General features: G+C 42.5%; 1 protein-coding gene across 1 annotated transcript in view; it reads left to right on the top strand.

Moving 5' to 3' along the window:
- Window positions 1-7,118: 7,118 nt before the first annotated feature.
- Window positions 7,119-20,280, top strand: part of LOC310858047 (proline-rich protein 5-like) — a gene marked incomplete at its 3' end in the record, with an annotated part of 29,752 nt that continues 16,590 nt past the window's right edge. The window contains exons 1-2 of the mRNA XM_083764095.1: window positions 7,119-7,427; window positions 18,756-18,889. Coding sequence (XP_083620221.1) covers window positions 18,771-18,889 — 119 coding nt within the window. The remainder of the gene's footprint in view (window positions 7,428-18,755; window positions 18,890-20,280) is intronic.

Genomic DNA, 20,280 nt, shown 5'->3' on the forward strand with positions numbered 1-20,280 from the left:
TTGCTGCGTGTCATGTGACTTAGCCTACAGTAGGGGGGATGATGGGAAATGCAGTTCTACAGCAGTATCTGTTCATATTCCAGTGTATTAGTGGAAAATAATCTATGGAGGTTCACAGGCATAGTCCACAACAGGTCCAAAAATGTCATAATAAATACCACAATGAAATAAATACTATTGACAATGAAATAAATAAAAACACAGTGATGAAATGAAAATATTTCCATAAAACGCATTACAGAGTTTTTTGCTAAAACATTAAACGACTCTAATAACTGCTATAGAGGGGTGGTCTCCCCATCTCTACGGCTATTTAATAAAGAGTGGGTTGCCAATTTCAGCCAATCAGGACAGAGTACCCATTTATCAGCTTCAATTTGATAGTGTTCCAATTTTGTCTGTTCAAAGTCATTTATTTTCTGTCTGTCATCACTTCCAATTTCACTTGTTTATCCTGTATTGTGTACTATATGAGATCTCTTACCTGATTGGATAAAATTGGTATCCCAGCCTGAAAATACATTTTCTGTTTATTTAAAGGACCACTATCTTCATATAATAGGTCCTCACTAATAATCATGAAAATATGGCACGATCTGTGTCTCTCATGTGGCTCTGGGCAGTTTAGAAACCGTCCTCCAGTGACATCATCATTAGGCAGATTCCTTTTTAAACAAGATTCTTTTTTACAAAAATGTTTAGATTTTCATTATCGTGAGAACGATGGCTTCCATTTTCGCATTGCAACTTTTCAGGACTAGAAAGCCTGCAGTTTCTATTGGCTTGTATTCCCCATCGATGATGTCACTGGAGGACGGTTTCTGAACTGCCCACAGCCCCCCTATGAGACACAGACTGAGTAGAAAAACATTGCACCATTTTATCATGATTATTAGTGAGGACCTATTATATGAAGATAGGTTGAAAAGTGGTGAAGTGGTCCTTTAAAACCCATTCTGGGCGGGAACCCCTTTTGGTGTTAGCATTATGTTATGCTTTAGCTATTTAAAAATAGCAGATCTACAAGCTCATACGAGCTTGTAGGTCTGCTATTTTTGAAAAATCAACTGAAAAACAACTGACATAGAAACATAGCTTTTTCAGAAAACTGTCAGGATGTAGAAGACATTTAGAATCTGATCTCAGGTCAAAATGGGTTAAGACCTGGAGAGACAGGGAGACCCCTGTTACTGAACAAACACTCGATAGCAATGAATGACTACTAGCAGGATATAGAGCTTCCCTGTTTTCCTTTATAGTTGACATTTAGTTTTGTTTAAAATCAAATCCAATGCAGTTCTTTCACGTTCTCTGGTTACAAAATTATTACAGCGTGTTCATCACTGCTGGCAGTAAACCGAACAGCACCCTTAAGACCTATCAATGTCTGTGGTACTAGTGATCTTCTTTACTGCTGGCAGTATACCAAACAGCACCCTAAGACCTATCAATGTCTGTGGTACTAGTGATCTTCTTTACTGCTGGCAGTATACCAAACAGCACCCTAAGACCTATCAATGTCTGTGGTACTAGTGATCTTCTTTACTGCTGGCAGTATACCAAACAGCACCCTAAGACCTATCAATGTCTGTGGTACTAGTGATCTTCTTTACTGCTGGCAGTATACCAAACAGCACCATAAGACCTATCAATGTCTGTGGTACTAGTGATCTTCTGGCAGTATACCAAACAGCACCATAAGACCTATCAATGTCTGTGGTACTAGTGATCTTCTGGCAGTATACCAAACAGCACCATAAGACCTATCAATGTCTGTGGTACTAGTGATCTTCTGGCAGTATACCAAACAGCACCATAAGACCTATCAATGTCTGTGGTACTAGTGATCTTCTGGCAGTATACCAAACAGCACCATAAGACCTATCAATGTCTGTGGTACTAGTGAACTTCTGGCAGTATACCAAACAGCACCATAAGACCTATCAATGTCTGTGGTACTAGTGAACTTCTTTCAGATTCAAAGCCTAATTTATACTCCGCACTATGTGGGCCCAAAATAGCAGACCTACAAGCTCACAACGTGCAGGTCTGCTATTTTCACAGTTCGATCCCGTGGAGCGACAAAGTATGAATAAACGTCAACTTAAAAAAAAAAAGGTGATGTATTAAATCCTTAAAGTTTAAGGATTTAATTACATCACTTTTTAGTTTATGGCTTTAAGGCTTAAACCCATTAACACCTCAGGCATATTCTACAAATGTCTAAATCAGTAGTTCTCAAACCTTTTCATATCCAAAATGATATATATTTGGCCAAGGATCTGAAAATGTTATTGCCAGGGATCCCAGAATATATATATATATATATATATATATATATATATATATATATATATATATTCAAACATTTTCAAACAATTCTGTGCTGATTTTAATGGGTTAAAAGTGTGTGTGTGTGTGTGTGTGTGTGTGTGTGTGTGTGTGTGTGTGTGTGTGTGTGTGTGTGTGTGTGCACGCCCGCCCGCCCGCGTGCGTGTGTGTGCGTGTGTATGTGTGTGTGCTTCCTGGGGCTTCACTTCAGCTTCTTCAAAATAGAACAGAGTATCTCTTGCTGTGCTGCTATGTTGGCTCCTAATGTGCATTGAAGCTGGGCTGATACATTTGTTTCCATGCAGATGCAGAATGCAGATAGTTTTTGATATATTTTGACACAATGCCGTGTTGTGTTTTGTCGATCACATTTAGCTCTGATCAGGGCAGATCCCACCTACTGTGTGGATTTAAAAATAAATCTTTTAAAATGTTCTAGTCCACACCAATGCAACACGATGCAACAAAACCGTTGCAGAGAAAAATGACACAGGTCTGAAATCCCTCAGTGCAGTACTTAACATGAGCAACATGTTAAATCCAACAAGAATCTGTATGATGGAATGCCAAGGGTGCAGCCAGAAAATAGAAGCCAGGAGAATGAGACTAGCAGGACACTGCCAAAGACACCAAGAGCTGCCAGCTCTTGGTGCTCTTGGTTCTCTGTGGGAACCAACACACGGGCACCGGTCACGAGGACGTCCCACGTTAACATTATGTGGATGTCCTCAAGAAAGACGCAGAAGCGCAAAACACCAAAGACTGACTGGAAGCAACGATGGAGGGCTCGTCTGAGGACGACCCAGAGAGATTGCAGGTCAGCATCCGGGTGTGGACTGTCCAGTTGCAAAACACAGTTTTAGGATTCTGTTGCAGGTTGCAAGTCGTTGCATTATGATTTGATTAATGATTTGCAACACAGCTAGTTAGAACTTGCATATTCTTGCAACATTCTTGCCAAACTGTGCGGACCTGCTGCAACAGGTCAATTCAGGCCACTGCGATGTCCTGCAACCGGTTGCGGGTTACAACTGGTTGCAAGTTACAGCTAGTTGCAATTTAGTTGCGTAATGCGTTGCAAATTATTGGTGTGGACAGGGCACACCAATGATTCAAGCACAGACTATAATATTTCCTTATTAGTTTTTCAGCCCACTGTTAAATTATTTCCCAGTCAGGAGAAGCTATAGTGTTTTTAAAGAGTGGTCAGCAAAGTCAGTAGTTGAACCATACAGACATATGTTGAATTTGTCACTGGTCTGAGAAAATGTCACAGGTACGCAAGCAAACACTGAGCTGCTATTTCTGGACCTTAGACTGTTAGATCAGAGATGCTTTGAAGACTGGCTGGCTGGCTGGCTGGCTGGCTGTTTGACTGGCTGACTGATTGACTGACTGACTGACTAGTGACTGGCTGGCTGGCTGGCTGTCTGGCTGTCTGGCTGGCTGAAATGTACTGTTTGAACGTCATTCACAATGCCTTCACCCACTGGAGGAAAGTAACTAAGTGCATTTAGTCAAGTATAGTGCTTAAGTACGATACTTTTAAAACACGATGCATTGTGAGTTTGTAGAAGTCTACATTGGCAGCCGGAATGTAGACGGCACCCGGGAGCAGTATGGGTTGGTGCCCCAGACTGTCTTCCGCGAGGAGGAGGCCCAACAGCCCACCGTAAGGCCTTCAGGGGGTCCATTCAAGCCGCAATTGGAGCCTGCAGCACCACTGTTTCCCTGCCGGTGGAGCCTATGGAACCATTGCGGCTCAATAATCCGCCACAGCATCACTCCTGAATGAGATGTCATGGTGCTGGGAGTCTGGTGCAACGCACAGGTCCTGCACTGCACCTGGTGAGTGGTGAGAGCAGGAGTGGACCTGATGAGACGTATAGGAGGGGCCCGGACAGTAGTCAACCCACAGTCAACCCACAGAGCCTAGTCCTAGGCTTCCATGCACATGCCAGACCTCCCAGTCCCGGCAGAGTAGTTCGGGAGCGGCGGACTGTGTGACCCTGTCTTTCCCTAATGGGACTGATTGTGGGTTGTGATTGTCCCTGGAAATAAAAACGTCTATTGTGGGTAGCTCCGTTTGGAACCTCTATAGCACTCCGAGATGAGGTTCCATGTAAAGATATCCCTGCGCTAGTAGAAAGAGTCTAGCTGGGTAGAGCCCGTCGACAAGCCCGTCAAAAAGTAAAGGTATCGATAGGTAAATAGTAGTTGGAAAAACGTAACATAGGCCCCTAACATTTTAACTGAGGCATCAAACAACCGCTTACAATGCAATCTTACGGAAGCAGTACTGCGCATGCCAACGGGGGTTGACTGGACTACATTTTTATTTAAGCGGTTGTTTGAGGCCTCAGTAAATATGTTAGCGGCCTATGTTAAGTTTAGGTATTGATACCTTTACTTTTTGAAATAAATACTGCGAAAGGGTTTTAATTCACTACTTGTTGACGGGCTCTACCCAGTTAGACTCCAATTCTACTAGCAGGGATAGCTTTTCTCGGAACCTCATTGATTGATTGATTGAAATATTTATTAACAGTTTGCAGAATTACAGTACATTTCAAGCACAAACTCAATACAAAGACTGTTAACTGTGAGTGGATGACCCAATTAATCATTACACTTGTTTACAAGTGGGTCCACCTTGTTCAATTCATACGTACAGATAGACACTTCTATAGTCAAAGAACAGAACGGGAATTCATAAGGGAGGTAAAAAGGGAAAAGAAACATATACAGTGAGGGGAAAAAGGGGTGGGCGGTGGGGGGGATTCAGATTTTACGGAGGACAGTTTCGAATTGCAACCGTCCGTAGGTGCCCTTTGAGAGCGGTTTTTTGTTGGTACGTATAGGGCGTTCCACATTTTGATGGCATAGGAGCGAAAATAATTTAGTCCCTTGTTTGTGTCGAATCTGGGTTGTACATGGTTCGTTGCACTTCCTCTGGTGTTGTGGGTGTGGACTTCGTTAACAGTAAGGAAGTATCTAGACAGGTACATGGGTATCTTGGTGGTGTATCGAATCTTGTGGACCAGACCCATTGCAAGATGTTGTACTCTGTCGTCGACCCTAAGCCATTCCAGCCTGTCAAAGTGGGCAGGGGTGAGGTGGGTTCGGAGGGTGAGGCCAAGTAGGAGCCTGACCAGTTTGTTTTGGGAATTCTAAGGGCCTTTGAGGTGCTGTGGTACCAAGAGGTGCATGCATAGTCAAAGAAACCAGCTTGTACGAGGGCTCCTGTTAAAACTCCTTCAGCGCCAGGTCACCAGTTTAGGCTCTGAGTGCCAATTCTCCCATTATAAAAAAAGAGAGGACGTTTTTAAAAGAATTTTTTTTTTTTTTTTTTTTTTTTTTTTTTTATATATAATTTTAATTACGTCTTGTCGTCTTTGGCACCCATTGCAAAAACGTCGGGATTACGGGATTACGTCCCTGGCACTTAAACAGTTGGTCTTCAAGGTGTTTTTGTTGACCAGTGAGGAGATCCTGTAAAGGAATCTTGTTCTTTGGTTGACTTTTTTGATTACGTTGGTGTCCATTTTATCACCGGAATCACTCATGACGGGGCTAAGCGCAGCAGTGTAGATATAGACTAGAGGTTCCAAACGGAGCTAGATTGTGGGTAGCTACTGGGACCTAAATCAGGACTTGATCACCCCGGCTGGGTCACCTGCGAGGGTATGATGTTGCGAGATCCAAAACCTGATGACCTTGGGATACCCGGATACATCACTGAGGATACGTCCCAGGTGCCTCCATGCGATATGTTTTTTAGTTCTTCAAGTTGAAAAATGACATATTGACTAATTTTCATGTCAAGGACCCCCAAATTGATATTTTTAAGCCTACATGAAACAAATAGAGATTATATCTCTATTTGTTTTATGTAGGCATATTGCTGAGCAGTATGGGTTAGCGCCCCCAGTCTGTGTCTTCCGTGAGGAAGAAGCCCAACAAACCCACGGTGAGGCCTTTAGGAGGGCCATGCAAGCCTCAAGCGGAGCCGGCGGCACCACCAAGGGCAAGGTGGAGCCTGCGGAACAGTTGCGGCTTGAGAATCCACCATTCCTGAATAAAGTGCCTGGTGCTGGGAGTCTGGTGCAACGCACAGGGCCTGACCTGGTGAGAGCAGGAGGAGTGGACCTGGTGAGAGTGAGACATAGGAGGGGCCCGGACAGGTGTCAACCCACAGAGCCTAGTCCTTCCATGTGCCAGAATGGTACCTCCCAGTCCCGGCAGAGTAGTTCAGGAGGAATGGATTGTGTGGCCCTGGTTTTTCCCTAATGGGACTTATCGAGGGTAGCTACTGGGACGTAAGTCGGGACTTGATCACTCCTGGCTGGGTCACCTGAGTGAGGGGTATGATGTTGCGAGACCCGAAACCCCGATGACCTTGGGATACATCACTGAGGATACGTCCCATGGGTGCATCCATTTATCGATTTATGTATGTATTTTGTTATACTGAGCACTGTCTTTTTCTATTGTAGGCCTATGCTGTTTTTTTCCCCATATCATATGTAGGCTTACCCACCATGGGTCTGAAATAAAGATTATTATTATTATTTAATTCAAAATGTTTGAGAACCACTGTTAAGAACAACTCATCTTATGAATATTCAACCAATGACGTAAATCGTACCAATCACCAACAGGGGGCGGGACCGCGCGCCACGAGAACGAGCCCCCCATGCAGCCTGTTGAGTGTGTTGAATTGATGCTTGGCGTCACTTTGCCTTTTTGAATAATAGTTAGTAGCTGTTCAGTGAACACAGAGACAGTCACAGCATTGTGATGATTTTAGGATGGAGCTTTCGTTTGGTTTAAGACAAGAGCGCAGTTGGACAAGGAAGCGGGTGTTTGACACATCCCTTCGATGCACTTCGTTTGTTTATTTATCTTTGTTTACGCCGAGGAGGGCTCGGGGAGCGAAATGCACCAGTTCATCATCATCATGAGGGACTGCAGGCGGACTTTGGCAACCGTGCTATTAATGATATGTTCTCCGAGGACTTCTAAATTTCACTGTGTGAATTTCAGCGAAGGAATTGACGTCTCGGCAGTCTGAAGTGATTTGGTAACAAAATAAGGTTAGTTTATGCTCTGTCTGAAATCATGTCACCAGTAGGCTACAGTAACAGTAGAGTACACTATATAACTGCTATGTGAAAATAAACACAATTGGTGTTTAAATAAAGCACAATGGTGTTTATTTACAGAAGCCTCAAGATTATGATCTGTATCTCACAACGAGAATTGTTGCTGCAGGCTGCATGTCTTCAGTTGCAAAGAGAAATAGAGAGCTCAAACAAAAAACTCCAGCAGTTTGTGTCAACCCGATCAACCGATGAGATCTTGTGCAAGTTGTGATGTATATAAAACCTTAGCACAGGCCACAGAGGGTGTTCGATCTAGATCTGTAGCCTATACACCCCACAAAGTTAACGCGTTGGCAATGCAATGCATCATACTCATACATTCAGGACTTTACATTTCACATGTTACAAAGCTGAATCTGATTTATGTCATGTGCTCAATAATACGGATTTCAATCGTTTTATTTGGGATACATTTTTACAATGAGAGAGCTAGGAAGATGTCTGTGACTTTCTGTACTACGTCGGTTTCAGCCTTCAGGGGAAGTGAAGATGCTCAACTGATGATGAGATTGATCTTCTCTACGGTATCTCTCTCCATGACTCTTCACTTTTCTGATATCCTATCTCTCTTTCCTTAATTTTCCCTCTCGCCAATCTCACCCAGCCTTAGAAGGGCTGTGTGATGTTACATACATGTTTCATTTGTATGGCGAGGCAATACATGAAATGTTACAGCTATTCTAATTCTAGGGCTAGATCCTCTCTCCTCTGACCCTTAAGTTTGGCTCCTATAATATTGCTCTTTTCCTGTCTCTCTCCCATCTTCTCCCCTTCTCTGTCCTCGCTTTATATACCTTTATGCCTTTCTCCTTGCCAGTCATTGTGTTTTGACCCCTGGCACATAATTGTATTAACCTCACTGAGTAGTTTCCCATGACAGGGGGTCGCCTGTTTGCAAGGATTAGAACGCAGACTCTGTTAATACTTTAACACACAACACACAAAGACAAAATCCAGTCCCGTTCACTCACACCCGCAGCCCTGCAGTGCTGCAGCCCACAGACAGGTCATGATGGGTCTTTTTTTACAGAAGAACATAATAAGTCATTCGATTTACAGCCTGTAGCTCAGGGGGCTCGGTAGCACTGACACCATCACAGCTAGAAGGTCCTGGGTTCGATACTGGGGGGGGGGGGGGGATACTGGAGGCGTGTTCTCTCCTCCACGTCATCAGCGCCCTTACCCCCTAGTGGTGTTGGCAAAAGGGCCTCTCTGTGTAGAGTTTGCATGTTCTACCCTCACAAAAACATGCAGTAATCCATTATTATCCTGGTCTCTATACTGCCTCCCCCTGGCCAGCCGGGGCACCTGATGGAGGGGAAAGGAACTGGTCGGAATAACGTGTTCCTTCCACGGTGTGCTACTGTACGTCCAACGGGGGGAAACTCCTCCCTGTCAGGTGAAAAGATGTGTCTTGGACTCCTCATGCATTGAAAGAAGCTTGAGTCAGTCTGTTGCTCTCCCCAGGTTGGCAGATGGAGTGTAGAGCCCAGGTTTACATTAGACAATTGACACTGAAAAAATGGGTTACAAAACTCATGGAATTCATGATTTTATTTAAATGAAATTTTACAGACCTGCATTGTTTGATTCGATTACATTACATTTCACTCTTATTTAAGTTTACTTATACTGTGTAATACCTGTTTTAAGATAAACGAGCAATGCAAAGGTCAGTTATAATTTAGCATATATACTGTATGTTCATTGACAAATGGACACATGGACAGTGGCGGTGTGGCCGTTATTTCAGGAACCAGAATGGATGAGTTGTGACCGCTTCCTCTCTAATTCTACCTACCTGTAGAACAGAGAAGAAGAGGTATAAGAAGAGGTAGTAAAAACAAATTGTGTAACATTGTGTAAAACAGTGGTTCTCAACCAGTGGTCCGGGGACCACAAGTGGTCCTTGACCTTGAGTGGCTTCCAACCAAGTGGACCCTATAGATCTTTAACCCTTGAGAGTGTAACATTTTACGCTCTCAAGAGATATCTTGGTGAATTGTTCTCAACTTCAAATGTTTTTGTTAATTAGACCACAAATGTTAAGAACGTTATCCTAGTTTCATTGAGGTACCACATTGTACTGTACTTATGTGACTATTTCCCTTGTTGTTCATTGACTAGATTTCGTGCCAATCCGGCATGTTCCAATCTAATTATGTAAATCGCTCTGGATGAGAGCATCTGCTAAATGCCTAATTTGTATTGTAATTGGCAAACCTTACCAATAGGAATAGGAGGATAACATTAACTTAAAGGATGATTATATAAGTGAAACATGTGCATTGTGCACATGTGCTCTACAACTACTGTTAAACCTAAAGCACAAACCGCACCAATGCAAATAGTCGCAGCTCCTTGCAACAAAACTGTTTTAAGGTCAACCGCACCAATGCAAAGTAGTTGGCTTATTATGTCAGTCTAAACACTTATGCGACTAGAAAAAAAGAAATGTTTAAATATTTTGCACAAGGAAGTAAGGGACAAACATGTTTGAAACTTCAAGTAGTTTATGCAACCTCCTTAATATTGGTCGATTGTAAAGGTTGCTGATCTAGGATCTGAAGCGTGTGATCTCTCTGGATAAGAAGAAGCCATCATTTAAATGAACACAATGCAAAAAAAAACAGCATTTGTCTCCCGTCTAGACTCCAGGTCAGAGACCTCCAGCTGGGCTGTGGTGTGTGGGGGGTCCTCCCCAGCCCAGTGTTATATATCCCACAATCCTTTGCTGTTGATGTGGAGCCATGCTGCAGTAACAGGAAGTAAAAGGGCTCACACACAAACACATTGTTTGTTTTCTTGTGGTCTGCCAAAGAGAGCAAGGGAGAGGTTGCTAAATGCCGAGTTATAGGTCGCTAGGCAACCGGTATAGCGAGAGCAGACGCAAAGAGGAGGCTCGGTGCTGCTGGGGGGATAGTGTTTTATGTTATATTTCTAATTTTAGATTTTCCTACCACTTCTTTTCTTTCTCACTTCACAGATAGTCTCTTTATTCTCTCTCTCTCTCTCTGTGTGCACCTCCGTCTTTCTGTTGCTGCTCCCTCCCTCCCTCATGCACTTTCCAGTGACTGTGCTACTGTGTGTGTGTGTGTGTGTCCAGGGCTGTCACGATTACACATTTAAGTTGACGATTAATTGTCACACAATTTTTTTGCGATTTACGATGACATTGTGTTTTTATTAATTTTTTTCGGAACGTCACAATTTGCTTCGTAATCACGAATTGCACAGAGTAGATATGACAAATAACTTAAATACACAAATAAATCACTGGCACATTTAATCGTTCTTAATATTGTTTTTCTTTCCAAAAAGTACAAAATAGCAGAGATAAGCAGAAATAGCAGATCTACAAGCTTACAACAGAACAGACGTGTTGTAAGAAATGTGGACCTCCTATATAGGGACCTACCTATAGGGACCTGTGTGTGTGTGTGTGTGTGTGTGTGTGTGTGCTCGTACGGGGCGGGCGTGGGAGAGGGACCATGTGTGACACACCCACAGTCCCGTGCACACACTCATCTGTTAACCACATGTTGGCCTAGCATTATTTGATGGCATCAACTTGAAGGGTCTTGAAACTTTCTTGAGATAGGTAATCCTACACACCATGTAACATTATCATTTCCTGATAATAAGTGACATTACCATTGTGTTTTAATGCTTTTTAAAGAAGTCTTTATCCATTAATATGAGCACTATAGCGTTACTATTTTTGCTGTAGCATAATATGCTACAGCAAAAATGACAGTGACATATTATGTCACTGTTAGGGATGGGAATTATCAATTCATTCATTAATTGATAATTGATATGTTTTGATAACCTTATCAATTGATTAACCAGTTAGTTGATAAGTGGTGTTTTTGTAAAACATCTGAGAATCTTAATTTCCCTCAGTGTCTAACATAAAAATCTACATTTAGCTGATATAATAATATAATAATACAAAAAGACATTATATTCCTTAATCAAATATTTATTTGACCATTGACGATACAGGGCCAGTCAATGGCATCTTTGTATGTGCGTTCCTTGGCCACACGCGCGCAAACAGCATTATATTCACTGTTGCGCAATCCTCTATGTTGCACAACAGTGACGCGTCATCGAAAATGTTCCCCCCCTGTTAAGCCGACGAGACCGAAAATCTTAAAACGTTAATAACTCGCGATCTAAATCATCCCGTCTAATTCTAAGAAAAGATTATGTGTTAGACGGCCCCCCCGGGCACGTTGGCACAGTTGGTAGTGCTGTCGCCTCACAGATAGAAGGTCCTGGGTTCGATTCCCGCTCGGGGCGCTGTGGGTGCTGGCGGCGTGTTTCCTCCTCCGCGTCATCAGTGCCCTTACCCGAAGGCGGGGTTGGCGTGTGGAGTTTGCACGTTCTCCCCGTGTCCCCTAGGGTAGGTATACCCTCACAAAAACATGCAGTAATCCTGGTCTCTAAACTGCCTCCCCCTGGCCAGCTGGGGCGCCTGATGGAGGGGAAAGGAACTGGTTGGAATAACGTGTTCCTTCCACACGCTACGTCCAACCAGGGAAACTCCCCCCTGTCAGGTGTAAAGGAGCAACTTGGACACTCAAGAATGAAGGAAGCATTGAGTTAAGTCCGTTGCTTTCCCCAGGTTGGCGGAGGGTGTGTAGAGCCCAGGATCACATTAGATAATTGACACAGGGGTGAAAAATGGGTTAAAAAATCGTGGGATAAAAAATAAAATAAAAGACGGCCCCCCGCTGTCCAGTCGCTAGTCGCGTTAGATTTAATCATACCTCCCGTTGTTGTCGATTGCCGCGAAGAGTGTTTTGGCTACATCTAGCTGCTACATCCACATCCGGGATAACATCCGGTCCGTCTGTAAAAGTGATCCGCTGCTATAAATCGCTGGGGACATTTATTTAATTGATTACATAACCCCGTACAATTAAGGTGTTAAGTTTAATTGATACATTTCTTAACGGAGATTCATCGATTAATGATGAACTATTAACATCCCTAGTTTAAACCATTATATTATGTATTAGTCCGTGGACCCTCCGTGGATTATTTTGTGCCACATACAACATTTGTGTTGTTAAAATGTTTCCAAAATAGTCCAAATACTTTCAAATCTTTTCCAACATTATAACCGATGCGACATGCTGTGAGCTTGTAGATCGATCGCAAAATCTGGCAACGTCCATCTGCACTACTGCTGGCATTGTCAGTGTGTCCGTGGCGTCATTAAAGGGACACTTCACCCTTTTTGCAAAAAAATATATGTTAATGACATTTAGAAGCTTTAGATCACTTTCCTGGTGGTATTTATGTGTGTAATATGTGGTTTTAGTTATTTTAGATTTTAGCAGTGAGCCTGTTGTCTCTGATGTCATGGACACTGGTCTCACTACCTTCCTGGACTACAATTCCCATAATTCTTTGGTGCACTGCTCCTCCTTGCGGATAGGGGAAGAGCTGTCTTACTGAGACAACATGTAGTCCAGGAAGGAAGTGAGCCCAGTGTCCATGACATCAGAGACAACAGGCTCACTGCTGCAATCTAAAATATCTAAAACCACATACATACATGAAGCCCCCCAGGAAAGTGTTCTAAAGCTTCTAAACGTCATTAACATATATTTTTTTGCAAAAAGGGTGAAGTGTCCCTTTAAGGGCACGTTCGGAAATACCGCACCGGAGCACACTCGCCTATTAGTTTTCATTGCCCAGTGCGCTCTTTTCCGAACACACGCCTAAGACAGATGCTTGTGCTGTAAACAGTTCTGTGGTGGAGTCCGAATGCTCATACAGGAAGCTGTGGATGTGAGGGAGGAAGCTGCTGTCACAGCCTGACTGTACTGGCTTTTCACATGAGTCATATCATAATATGTCATTATACATGTCTCTCTCTGTCTTGTTCTCTTTGAGAAACCCTTGTGTGCGACTGTCTGCCTGCCTGTGCCAATTAATGAATGTCATTATACCTTTTGTGGTCTCTCCATCTGTCATCTTTGGGTCATCTTTTTGAGCCAATGTTTGGTCTACCAGTCTCTGCTCTATCTTTGTTGTGAATTGAACTGAAGTGAATCGATCCGCTCGCCTTTTCTTGTTCCTCTCTCTGGGTTTCTTTTAAGAATGAACAACTAATACCAAATCAGTTGTTCGTTCCGAAACTCACGATTCCACACAGACACGTCGTCAAGACATCTTAACAATTTGGATGTCGCTAGCGTCTGTGCTAGAGTGCCAGCAGATATGGGAGATTTTACTCTGAAAAGCCCCGCTTTCCGTTCCCTCCGAAACCGGGAGACATATAAATCTTCCATTCTCAAAAAAGCCCTAAAGACGTGTATTCTACACGTCCAAGGCCACCTGCGGTTTGATTAGAAAAGACGTGTATACACGTCCAAGCCCTTCTGACCTGAGATCAGATTCATACGAGGTTTCCACTGGACACACACTGGTCTGATTAAACCCATTCTGACCTGAGATCAGATTTAAAAAATTTCAGTCGCTCTTCGATTTTTCAAAAATAGCAGACCTACAAGCTCATATCGCGCCACTCGGTGGCGCGATATGAGCTTGTAGATCTGCTATTTTTCAATAGCTAAAGCATAACACGATGCCAACACCAAAATGGGTGCCCGGTCAGAATGGGTTAACACACTGATATGCCAGGTATCAATTAACATTCCATGCCCATGACGGTATTGACAACCTTTTTCAAAGTGTCAACTTGTGCCCTTGACGATATTTGACGACTTTTTGACATTTTCTGGGGTACAGACGACCCTCACTTCCACAAAGCGTAAGCCGGTGTTGTTTTTCTCTGAATCTTTTCTCCATCCGTGCCTGGATTGGCAATTAGGCAATTTGGACCTCAATGAAAAATCTTCGATGCTCCGCAGTTAGCATATTAGCGCTTCTAGCAGCGCCAAAGGAGCTCCAGAGTGGCTTAAAGATGGCGGATCGGAATGCCAACGGGAACCACATACCTGTACAACGCACCTGGGCCGTTGTTGCATCATGAGGAGCACAGTAAAGTGAACCAGGGCATCGGCAGTGAATTTACTGAATTCTTCTATCTGCTCTTTTCACAAATTTGTGTGACCCTCTCACAAAACAATATATGATGTTTCTGCCTGACCGCATCAATATAATAAGAGAGGAGGAATCAAATGGAAAACATCACCAGTGGGGGGTATTGTTGGAGGGAGATACTGTGTTCACAGCTGCATCGCCAAAAATCTACACGAACAGAGAAATGTTGCAACTTGCAATAATGTGCCTGAAAGGCATAGGCGAGTAAATCTATGAAAAAAAAGCACCTTACCCCAAAAAAATTGCAACAAAAGGTTTCTCAACAGTTTTTTGTAGTATTAGGTGTCCCTAATAACATACTAAAAGTTTACCAAAGTTTGACCACCCGAAAGGTGTTATTTTCAAGATGGCGTCCAAGATGGCCTAAAAACCATTAAAATAGCCTAACTCCTTCATTATTCATCCTAGACAAGTACTTTTTGTGTCTAACCCTATCTAGTCCATTGAACTTGTTCAAATTGCAGAGATACAATTAGATAATTGTGAAATCCAATATTGTGTGTGACTCTGTTAAAACCCTCTGAAATAGTCACCAGTTTCAAGTTAACTAAACTAAATATTTAATAAATGTCTGAATATTTATATATTTTTTGGAATAAGGTTTCAAGATATCCTCAAAACACAACAAAACTAATAGTCACAATTTTCAGTAATTCAGAAGGTTGTGGCAGAGAATATTGTCAGTTGATAGATAATAGCCTACATGATTGCAATATTGAAACATTTTGGATAGCTTGGTGGATAAACTTTGGCTCAAACTACTGTAAATAATTCATCATTATACACCCCACCCAAAACTAATTTCTTGCATTATAGAACGTCGCAGTCCCGCCCCCTTTCATGACGACGCCAGGCCCAGGAAATAATTCCCAATGCATTTTTCCCATAGACATTTCGAAACGTATTTATTGAAAGACATTATAAGCGTCGTACAAAGCCAACAAATAATTACAAAGAAGAAAAACAACAAGTGTTGTAATCTGCTGTTTTTTTCTACTTTCTAATTCTTTGTTTGGCCCAAAACATTGTGTTTATTGTCATGAATTGTTGCGACAAGAGTTGGCTTTGTCCGTGGCGTAAACGTCTTTAAATAAATACTTTTTGAAAAGTCTATGAGGGAAATGAACGGTGATTTCTTCTCCGTCTCTCTCTCGGCGGGACTGCGACGCTCTACTTACTCTTAGTGCAGAGTAGTCAGAACCTAAGTCTCTACCGGGTGCAGAGGGGAGTATGATAGGTGGGGTTGGGTGAGAAGGTAAAGGGGGGTCCGGTCTAGAGTTTAGTGGGCCTAGGGTTCCCCTCAGGTGGGTACAGGGGAGTATGGGGAGTGGGGGGTCACTAGATTTATCCCTGGGGACTTGGAGCACAGAAGAGCAAAGTTAAGAAGACCCTCATGGTCTTCTCCTCTATGCATGTCCGAGGTGGCGCATACAGTACATGTCCCATTAAAGCTATGGGGCACTTGAGAGATTGGGGCTTGTCTGTCCCTGTGGTGGTAGTTCTAAGACCTCCATGTTGTGATATTGATTAATATGGGGGGTGGGTTCAATTAATCGATTATTAATCGGCAGAGCTGTCGACTATTGTCAACATATTCCACAATTTCCACTGAGATTATGGGGTGAATGAATGTGGCCAGACCCATCTTCTCTTTCTGTCATAGTGACATAATATTGTCCTGCATCAGATCATGTCCAAATCAGGTTCTCCAATCTCCAGTAGCCTCTTCAGTTTTTTGAAGATTTTTTGAGTGGTGCAACCACTCCCTTACGGAGCTATGTGTGTGGCTGGCTGGGTCTGAGCACTATGTGTGTGGCTTGCTGGCTGGCTGGGTCTGAGCACTATGTGTGTGGCTGGCTGGCTGGCTGGGTCTGAGCACTATGTGTGTGGCTTGCTGGCTGGGTCTGAGCATAGATAGATAGATAGATAGATAGATATTATAGCAGTGACTGACTGAGACATCGAGCATGCGTCCGCAACTGGTTGTGGCCCCCATCAAGTGATCTTTTGACCAATGCGGCCCTCGCCCCAAGTTGAGTTCGACACCCCTGCTCTAGGCCCATTTCTCTCCACTGTATCCCCACTGAGGAGTCCATCTTCCCCATAGACCAGACAAGTGGCCATTTGGTTCTACTGATTGAGTGTGTTTGCTGCAAAGACACTCAGCATTGTGAGCTTTTATAGATTGCCTATTTTCACAATGTTTGTCCCGGCCCACAGTTTGGGAACCACTACCCTTATAGGGGACTTATTTGTATTATTATTATTGCCAGACACCTTTACAAAAAAAAGGGCAGACATTTCTCTGTAAATTTATCCCATGATTTGTGTAATATTCCCATGCAGTCTATCACTTGGCAGCCATGCTTTTACAAATGTCACATGACAGTACCACCCAGTAATAATGAATATATTCCTTATTGTTATGGTATCAAAATAAATCTCCTGAAAGCTTCAACAGAATGTGAATTGTGTATAGGTGATGAATTCACCTATACAGCAGTATGGCATTATAGAAAAGGGAAATGTCCTATTACACTGTTATAACCTTATAAACAATTGCTTTAATATATCATTGTACTTTTATATAATTTATATATGCTAATTGGATTCCTAGATAACCAAAACATAGGGTTAGACACCAAAATTATTTTTCTAGGATGAATAATGGAGGAGTAATGGTATTTTAAGAACTGGCGGCGGCCATCTTGAAAATAACACCTTTCGGGTGGTCAAACTTTGGTAAACTTTTAGTATGTTATTAAGGACACCTAATACTACAAAAAAAAGTTGAGAAACCTTTTGTTGCAATCTTTTTAGGGTCAAACCATATTTCTACCCGCCTAGCAGGTGTATTCCTTTTGTTGAATCACCCTCTGGTCAATAAAGTCCATGTCATCTTCAACTCCAGACAGCCCTGCCAGCCAGATGGCGTTAAAGATGAGAATTACGAAGACCAACTGACAAAGGTCAGGACAAGGGATTGGATTTCTGTAGGCCTGCCACAATTAGTACATAATCGTCCAGTCGCAATTCATTTTCAAAATCGTCCACAATCATTGCCATGTTGAAAAATGCTCAAACAAATATTTAAAAAATCACAAATAGCAGATCTACAAGCTTACAACGCACCACTTTGAGATGCGTTGTAAGCTTGTAGATCAGCTATTTCCGCTATTCTTCCGCTTAAAGTATTACATTATTATATGTAACTAATTTCTTTGTATATTTAAGATATTTCTCATATCTACGCTGTGCAATATCTAATTACGAAACCTAAAAGGCAAACGGAAATTACATTTGTATTCTATTCATATTTTAATCGTCAAATTAAATTTGTAATCGTGACAGGCTAGCCCTAGATTTCTGTTCTGGTTAACGCATTTAGACCGGAGGCCGATTCAAAGTAAAAATAAATAAAAGTATGTTGCTATACACTGTACATAGCAACAACTACCCCGCCTTGAAAGATAAAAACCCCAAAAGGGGTTTCCCGTCCTAAATGGGTTTTAACTGAAGTACTTCTGTGTACAACACTTGGTGGGACAGATAATGACATCTGAAGTCGTCAGTTAAAGGACCTATAACATAAAATTCAACTGTTTTAATTTATTTTGTGTTTTTGGGGCTCCCATATGTGTTTTCTATCCCCACAAATAACCAATTTTGAACAATCAGGCTTTCATATCATGGGTGTTTTAATGGAAATTGCTCTCAGGAACAGCTCAACTGATTTTGGCCTCATCGTGATGTCATCAATGTCACCCTACTTATATAATTCCTCCTCTTCTTCAGTCTTCAGTTCCAAATTTGCATTTCCACTTTGTTTACAATGTCCACCATTGTTGATTTTCCAAGCTGGCATGGAATGGAAACAAGCCTGGGTTTATCTAGCATCAGTATTATAATGACTCAAACATTAAATAATCTGCATATCAGCTCCCCCACCACCTCAGGACATTGTGGTACTGCAGTTAAAACTGCTTTTAAAGTCCAGAAAGAAATGACAAGGCCTGGTTATATCAGAGTGGTGATTGAGGCTCAAACCATTAGAAATAAGTTTGAGGGACATAGACAATATGATATTAAATATTAAAAGCAGTTTTAAAATGCATGTTATTTGCGCTTTAACAACTGTAATCCTTGTGATTCTTGTCTTGTGTTTTCCTGAAGGAGCCCAGGTCCGTGATGGGATCATTCCGGCGCCCTCGGCCTCGCTTCATGAGCTCCCCGGTGCTATCGGACCTAGCTCGTTTCCATGCCAACTCTCCCTCCATGCATCGGTCCAACGCTAGTGTCTGGAACAGGTAAACTGAACGGGATAAATCCAGACGACTAACTTGATCTGTAGAAGCGCGAGTCAAGCTAAATGAAATGACTACAATTCCAGAAATCAAATATGATTCAACTACAAAATGGTTCCCGAGCGCGGCACGGCTGTGGCTCACCACCCCAAGAGATTGGTCAAATGTGGAGAACAAGTTTCACTGCGTTAATGTGCGTGACAAGTAGGACTTTAACTGGAACTCGCATAACATAAACCTTACTCTTAACTCGAACCTAAACCAGATTTACACATTAGGTTAGTTCAAGTTAGGTTTAACCAATTTAGTCATGTCAGTTAAATTCTAGTGTGTTGTCCAATAGGAGGACGTAGAGCCCTACACCGACACAGTGTTGTGATAGCCATAGCCTTGCATGACAAAATGACACTATAAGACACGACAACACACTAAGACACAAGAAGAAAACACAGCACGACAACACACTGAGACACAAGAAGAAAACACAGCACGACAACACACTAAGACACAAGAAGAAAACACAGCACGACAACACACTAAGACAAAAGAAGAAAACACAGCACGACAACACACTAAGACACAAGAAGAAAACACAGCACGACAACACACTAAGACAAAAGAAGAAAACACAGCACGACAACACACTGAGACACAAGAAGAAAACACAGCACGACAACACACTGAGACACAAGAAGAAAACACAGCACGACAACACACTAAGACACAAGAAGAAAACACAGCACGACAACACACTGAGACACAAGAAGAAAACGCAGCACGACAACACACTGAGACACAAGAAGAAAACACAGCACGACAACACACTGAGACACAAGAAGAAAACACAGCACGACAACACACTGAGACACAAGAAGAAAACACAGCACGACAACACACTAAGACACAAGAAGAAAACGCAGCACGACAACACACTGAGACACAAGAAGAAAACACAGCACGACAACACACTGAGACACAAGAAGAAAACACAGCACGACAACACACTGAGACACAAGAAGAAAACACAGCACGACAACACACTGAGACACAAGAAGAAAACACAGCACGACAACACACTAAGACACAAGAAGAAAACACAGCACGACAACACACTGAGACACAAGAAGAAAACACAGCACGACAACACACTAAGACAAAAGAAGAAAACACAGCACGACAACACACTGAGACACAAGAAGAAAACACAGCACGACAACACACTGAGACAAGAAGAAAACACAGCACGACAACACACTGAGACACAAGAAGAAAACACAGCACGACAACACACTAAGACACAAGAAGAAAACACAGCACGACAACACACTGAGACACAAGAAGAAAACGCAGCACGACAACACACTGAGACACAAGAAGAAAACACAGCACGACAA

The sequence above is a fragment of the Protomyctophum parallelum genome (genome assembly GCF_964188405.1).
Source record: "Protomyctophum parallelum genome assembly, chromosome: 4".
In the NCBI taxonomy this organism is placed as follows: Eukaryota; Metazoa; Chordata; class Actinopteri; order Myctophiformes; family Myctophidae; genus Protomyctophum; species Protomyctophum parallelum.